Source organism: Brienomyrus brachyistius, chromosome 17, assembly GCF_023856365.1.
Source record: "Brienomyrus brachyistius isolate T26 chromosome 17, BBRACH_0.4, whole genome shotgun sequence".
Taxonomy (NCBI): domain Eukaryota; kingdom Metazoa; phylum Chordata; class Actinopteri; order Osteoglossiformes; family Mormyridae; genus Brienomyrus; species Brienomyrus brachyistius.
Genome location: NC_064549.1, coordinates 987,414 through 994,956, shown reverse-complemented (window position 1 = coordinate 994,956; position 7,543 = coordinate 987,414). Strand labels below are relative to the sequence as shown.

The 7,543-nt window shown below is 52.6% G+C and overlaps 1 protein-coding gene across 1 annotated transcript; it reads right to left on the bottom strand.

Moving 5' to 3' along the window:
• Positions 1-1,687: 1,687 nt before the first annotated feature.
• On the bottom strand, positions 1,688-7,326 carry LOC125711539 (ras-related protein Rap-2b). Its single transcript, XM_048980529.1, has one exon. It carries the CDS (start codon positions 7,050-7,052, stop codon positions 6,501-6,503), a length of 552 nt encoding a protein of 183 aa, XP_048836486.1. The 5' UTR covers positions 7,053-7,326; the 3' UTR covers positions 1,688-6,500.
• Between the last annotated feature and the right edge of the window lie 217 nt (positions 7,327-7,543).

Sequence of the window (7,543 nt, the reverse complement as noted above, 5' to 3'; positions counted from 1 at the left end):
CTCCAGGGCCTAGACTGATCTGTCCTGCTCCGGACATGCTGGCTGCTTCCTTACAGATGAAGCACCTTATAAACACTTCAATCACATGACAGGCCGGCTGGCAGGGTTACCAAGTAGTCTAATACTCCAGAGGCATCGAAAGGTCATTTACTAAATCGGAGTGTGTCTGTTATACTTCTGCTTTTAAGGTTAAGCCAAGCTGAACTAAAAACTAGTATAGATCTCAGTTTGTAAAATTGTTGAAATAGAAGTCGCCATGCTTTGATGCATTTAGTAAGCCTGACCTTGCGATTTTTCTGCAGCTAGACATGATCAGCCGATTCTTAAGTGGCACGGTGTGTCAGCGTGTGTGACAAGTAGCCGAGCAGCGTGTCGCAATGACTGGCAGCGGGACAGGAAGTCCCAGTGAGATCCACCCTTCCTTCCTGCCTGGCAGCTCGAGTGCCGAGCCCCCCAGGTCGGTCTTGAGAACTCCGGCACCGTTGTGAGTCAGGCAACGGCCAGGAGAGGAGAGGCCACATGCCTTTTGGGGCTTCGTCAGCTGCTCAGACTGCAAGGCCCCACCATCAGAGGCTGTTAGATGTGACATTTCCGAGGCAAATTGAAACTCATGATCGTCACCCGCGTGGAGATGGGGCACAAAGTAACATTCTCACTCACAGCCTCGTAAAGAAAACAGGCAGGTTCCTTCTTCCTGTCTCCATTCTCAGACCACCCCTCCACCCTCCCTCCCTCCTGGGGGATGGGCACACGGCTTTGTGGTGTCACTGCATGACTTGAAAGATGACAGGAAACAAAAGACTCTGTGTCCAACATTAAGGAAGAAGAAAACAACAGGCGTAAAGCACTACGCAGAATTGACTGCTGAAAGAGAAATATTTGGAAACTTCACTGAGTCACCCTTCTCCAATCTCCGATGCTGCCATGGCTGTAAACATTTCAATATCAGGGTGGGTTTTTCTTCTTTTGTTTGCGTTTATGTCCTGCCAAGACGGGCCACAGAGGCCAACGCCATGATCAAGCACAGGCGTGGCCCACCGCAAAGCACCCTGGGTAACTACCTAGCGAACCGGCCCACCATGTCCCCACCGATGGCAGCTCCCAGCTGTATGTGGTGTCGTTCTCCTCCGGCAGGAACGATTAGCGAACCTTGAGGGGCACCTCACCTGATGGTGGCCGCAAGCAATCACCGGCGAGGATGTAGCCGATTCAGCAGTTACCCCTCCGGAGTGAACACATCATTCTAAATGAGTTTTCCTACTGGTGCAGCCCTGAGCCCCTTTGAAATCTTACACCGTGGTGCTAGTGTGCATGTGGCTGCATATGAACCCAATGTGATCTGTCCCGGGTGCCGCTACCAACCGGCTCTGCTCAAACCCATGCCCCCCCCCCCAGAGCAGATACCAGCAGAGCCCCCACCTGAATGATACAAACTCTGCATTAAAACCAAAGCAGGGTCACCTCAGAACAGGTAGCGGTGGACCACCTGAGGGCTGCTTTACAAAGCGTTCATGGTAATATGACCCACACCTAGTATTCACACGAGCACGTGACCCACAATGCACCTGGGCCAAACACCACCAAGCAGAGTGGTAAGAAACAATACTGCCAGTTCGTTAACCTCCATTAGGTCAGTTACTTATTCGCGTGTTGTCCTGTTTTTTTTTTTTTTTTAACTCATAGTGATTAGGCTAAAAGAAACTACGTGAATGTTATAAATTCAACATGTTTTTACCTTCAGTTACGTATAAGAGTAACTTTTCTGTGACTGTGGTTTCCTCATGTGGGCGGGGGGGTCGGGTGGACGGCAATGAACCAGCAGTTTGTCACAAGAAGAGAGAAATCCCCCCTCCCCCTCACATTCTGAGCTGGTGACGTCTGACGTGTGCATTGAAATGGGGAGTTCAGCCCCTGAGGTGGAGCAGCAGAGTCGGGGAAGTTAGCAGATTGTGACTGACATTTGAGCGTTTGTGATGATGCAATAAGGTAAGTCAGACTGGTTCACCGACTGGGGAGAAGTGTGTAGCTCCATGCGCTGCACAGGCATACAGTGTTTCCCTTCCACACTCAGCCCTAAACAAACAATTCACAGAAGTATATGTATGGCAACCTTACTTTTTTGTGAACACAAATTGGGTCATGTGACTCACTTCTACGCCAATGCCAGGACGGTCATGTCAGGTGAGTAAGGAACCATGAGAATGCCTCTGCGACCGCAGCCCCACTAACTCCCAAACACTCTGCGGTTTACATCCGGGCTCTCTGGGGTTCCTCCTGACTCCCTGCCAAACACAACACAGCCCTGACCGGCTGAAAGTGAGCCGCTGCCAGCTAAGCTACAGGAAGACACCGCCAGGTTTGTCGAGTCACATGATCATCCTGAACCTGTTAAGTCTCGCCCGTGAAATGCAATGCCACAAACACATTTCAGCACAAGCCCACATTGGCCTGGTTTCAGATTCAGAACGACTCAGAGTTTGTCAGCCGGTCGGCACGGTTACGGAGGTCACGTGACCAAAAGCGGCAGCCATGCTAGCTGTGCCCTTCAGCACTTCCTGTCAGAGCATTTGAAAGTTGCCCTATTCCTTCCTGTCGCTCCTTAGACCTGCTGCCTCTTGCTCCTGCACACTCGCTTGTGTCTCAGTGATCACATCAATAGGCTCTCCTGGCTGTTACAGCAGATGTCTGCTCCCAGTCCATCTTCCATCACAAACAGTCACTGCAGACCAGGACAGGCAGCACGTACCTCAATGCTCTCCCATTAGCATATCGGTAGCTACACTGACTAGACCCCCCACTAGTTACCATTTAGCAGTGTAACAACCCTTTATAGACAGCTTTATAGTCTTCCTGACACAGCATGTCCAGCCTCTGGTATGCCGATTCGACCCCAGAGAAACATAACTTTAGGCCTTAGAATGTACAAACATTATGCGAGTGCTGAACTGAAAAAAATAGCGATATTTCATTCATGCCTGAGGAGAAATTGTCTTTTCACCGGTCCTATTTAGCTCTCTCTTGTGACATGCAGACACATACACAGCCAAGATCAAGCTTGGGGGGTCATAACCAGGGTGAGTCAGCAAGCAGCACCCTCGGAGCTGGGGATTAAGGACTTTATTCAATGGCCCAAAGATGGTACCAGTCGGCTGGTCCTGGGAATGCCGCAGAGGGTGGTCCTAAGACCCCACAAATACAAAAGCAAACCAGGAAGCACATGCACTCGCTGATGAGTCATAGCTCAAGATCTTGCTGCTAACTGCAGATAAGAACGTTAACCCACAGCGTCTGCTCCAACCTATACGCAGTGAACCAGCTCGTGAGCCAGGCTCAATTCAGAGTTGTGTTTGAACAAATCCACCAAGGCCCAGGCTCGACAGGCCCAGGCAGTCGACTACATGGCATGACAGAAACGCCGGGAATGTGGGGACATTCCCAACACACAGCCACTGCCCAGCCCCAGGCTACAAAACTCCATCACTGGAAAGTCTCTCCCACCATTTTTTCCAAGATATGCTCAGATCTGACGGCCACAGTTTACACTTAAATCAAAATGAAAGTCTTACACTTTCATTTGCCTAGACCCCATCGGTTTCAACATCAGCCACCCACAGATAAGACCAACAAATAAATCCTATGGAATATACCGGTACAAATCCTTCTCCTGGAGCGACAGACATCCCACAGCCTGTCCCGTGCCAGCGTTCGGCACTCCGGCGTTCCTTCATCCGATAACATCGGGGACAGACTGTGTCCAAGAAGAGAGAGGGGAAAAAAAAACAGCAATTCTGTTTGCCAAGAGCATGTATGAGCTCCTTTGAAACCGACGCCAACAACTGAAAGAGAGTGAGCGGGGTCAGCGGGAATCACGGAGCAGAGCAATCCCTAGAAAACCGTGGGGGAGTCGGAGAGAGGCCCCCGGCTGACTCGATGCCAGGCTCTTCCCACCCCACCGTGCCGAACCCCGCCCACCACTGAGGACTGAATCTGTGATCAGAATGATTATAAAACCGATCACCACCCACGTCCATGCTGGTGTGTCGGCTTCCGTCTTTCACAGGCACGGACGTCTGCAGAAGCGCCGTGTCGCACCTCTTCCCGATGTGTCATTAGCGGACTCTAACTGCCCCCCATCTCCCTACCGATGAGCTCCAAACATCGCAGAGATAGAGGCAGGAGCACAGCTGCTGGCAGAATCCTGACCGAGCAGCAACACAGAGATAAGTCAGGCAATAATTGATAATAATCACACCTGCACACACCACACCTGCAAATGACGGGATTAGAGAGACAATACCAGAATGGGTGGGGGGGGGGGGGGCATCACCCGGGGCAGCTGACAAAAATGAGGGAACTGGAAGCAGCTTGTCACAGAGAAAGAGGAACCGTCACAAATCGGTGTGTCACATCTGCGCCTTGCATCACGTCATACCATCGCTCATAAGACGTTGAGCAACAGACTGGTGCTTCCTGTACCCTGTAGGTCCAGCTAGAAGCTCCTAGGGTTTATATTTAAGAGTAGAGTGCAGAAGACACAAAACATGGTCCAACCCAAGGGCAATCCCATAATCCCCACACAAAACAAAAACAAACCTTATGACAGCACAGATCTCAGGCAGAAAAACACCCCCACCAGCAGGGGGCAGCGGCAGTAGTGCCTGCCGGCTTGTAGGGGGCTGCATTCTCATTATGCAGATTTATTCATGCCCGGCTATGTGTTGGAGCACGCAGCAGCATCCTGAGCAATGATTCAGAGCCCATATCTACAAACAGCCAGGACGTTGTTCCAGTGCCCAGAGGGAGACAGATTCCTCAGCACCGGGCGTTTAAAGAGAAACGACGACGGCTTACATTCCAAAATCACGAGACAGCGGACTGACTCCTCATCCAGGCGTTTCTCCTGAAACTTTTAGGGCTGGGACACCTCTTGGCTTTCCATGATTATACAGCTGGTCATCTTCTTGAAGACCACAGCACTGTGTCCCACCAGTAATCTGAACCATTGATCCAGGCCAGCCACATGCCATGCTGACCTTTGGGTTGACATGCCCTTCCTACTTCCACATGCCACTTACAAAAAGCACCGATTCCAACACCAGAATCAGCACGACTACCATAAAACCCACAGGAATATGCCTCGCAGAACAAAGACCGTCACTCACCATCCTGTAAACCCAAGACACCTACTCCAGACCCAGGTCCATAAGACAGTCCTATGCTGTGGTCTGGGGGTGGGTGATCTATATGCTGAAGCAATAGTTTCCCTAAATAAAAGCTTTTCAGCCACTCATAACAAATATGGAAGGAAGTAAAGAGTTAGAAATATCATACAAATAGCAACAGAAGCATCAAAGTTCTATAGAGCAGGTCTTTCTCCAGGCCACGCTGGACACCACAACCCCACCACAGAAACACTAAATGAAGCAAGACCACCAGTGTTTTTTTAAAAATGCAATTTGTATTAAAAGTCTTAAAACAGACAAACAGCTGTTAAAACGCTGGTCTGAAATTAGAATTACAATCGGGTTAGAATTTCAATAATACACCATCCACATTTTGTTAAAAACAAACATGTCAAGGGAAAAAAAAATCTTTGCTTCAACTGGCCGGGGAAGAGGCGTGGTTCGGTGAAGTCAGAGGGTTTCCAAGTACCTGTAAATCTAATTACAATTCAGCCAAACTTCAACCCGTCATAACCTGCATTTCAAAAACCAAAATTAACGAGGGAAAAATGCCTTGTATTAACAAAGAGCTATTTCGTTCTGTCTCCGACGTCCGCGAAATTAACGAAAGTGAAACAGTTAAGTACTTGGAGGATTGCCGTAGATGAGATTGGTGTGGGGGCTCCAGGATTGGCACTGAACGGGAGCTGGGCTCGGAAGGCACTGCATGCGGCCCGGTCCCGGTCGGCGTCCCCGCGTCGTTTCTCGGGGTCCGGGTGGCACTCAAGCTGAAGCGGGCTTAACGCGCTGGGAAGATACAGCCTCCCCCTTCGTCCTCCCAAACGAAACCGTATGCAGAAGTTTAACATTTACATGGCATTTCCCACTTCGGTTCGGGTTGGAGCAGGGATGATCTATCCCACCGCCCCCGGGGTTCGGTGCACGGTCCCGGCACCCTTCCCCTTTAAAAGATCCCTCGACCCGTCCCAGGCCGGAGGGAACGGCGCCGGACCTAACCGAACCCCCCCGCCCCCCCTCCTTGCAATACACTTTCAAAAATTATTATACAACTAAAAGAACCTGATGAAATTAAAACATAACAGCGGCAACATGGGCCGCGCTGTCCCGGGCGACACAACGCGAGCGTCCGCCGAAACTCGTCTTATTTCCCAAATTCCGGGACATTCAAGTATTCAGCGTGTAAACAGCGGGATTGTGGGCTGCGCGTCCCCCCGCCGAAGTGTGCAGGGGCGACGGGACGCCCTCCGACGCCCACGGCGCCGTCTCCGCTCCAAGTCCGGCAAGCCCCTCTGTCTCCGCCGCCAACTTTCCTGGCGTTTATAGCAGGACACAGGCGGCGCAGCAGCGGTCGTCGCCGTTGGGCGTCGAGGCGTAGTTCATCTGCCGGACGATCTCGGCGAACAGCTCGTCGACCGAGCCCTTGTTCTTGGCCGAGGTCTCCATGAAGGGGCAGTTCCACTCGTCCGCCAGGGCTTTGCCTTCGCCCGCCGAGACTTCCCTCTCGCCCTCCAGATCCACCTTGTTCCCCACCAGGATCATGGGCACCCGCTCGTACCTCTTCACCCGTATGATCTGATCCCGCATGGGCTTGATGTCCTGGAAGCTCTGCTGGTTCACCAGGCTGTAGACCAGGATGAAGCCCTGCCCGTTCTTGATATACAGGTCTCGCATGGAGGCGAACTGCTCCGTCCCCGCCGTGTCCAGGATTTCCAGCACGGAAGGCGATGAATCCACCTCGATCTCCTTCCTGTAGAAGTCTTCTATCGTGGGGTCGTATTTCTCGATGAAGGAGCCCGTCACGAACTGAACAGTGAGCGCCGATTTGCCGACTCCGCCGGAGCCCAGCACCACTACTTTGTACTCTCTCATGGCTCCTGCGGCAGCGCTGCGCGTCGCCCCGCTCCCCCGCTGAATGCGCTCGCCACCCGCCGCGACCTTCTCAAAGCGCCAGCAGCTCCGTCCCTCTGGCAGCCGCCTCCGACCCGGCTTTTCGGCTACACAGGCTGATCTTGCGGGATCGCAGGTCAGGATGCGAGTGGAGCGGATCTCCGGTGTGCCCCCGCATTAGAAGTATGACATGCGCGGCCCCGCCGCTCCGCGTGCGGCGCGCTCTTCCTGCTTGTCTGCGCTGTGCCGCTTCCCGTTTTCTTAAAGGCGCAGGCGCCGGCCTTTCCCAGACTCCTCTGCGCCACTGTAAGGTGAGGGCCACGCCCTGCGCAGCTTGCGCCCCTGTCCGGCCGTGTGAGTCACTGCTTTGTCACCCGCCCCGAGCCGCTGGGTCTCTCACGTCGCCGGTCGCGTTTATCACCCCGACACTCATGCGTTAACCGGCGACCTACAGACGTGATAAGCGACGTGCT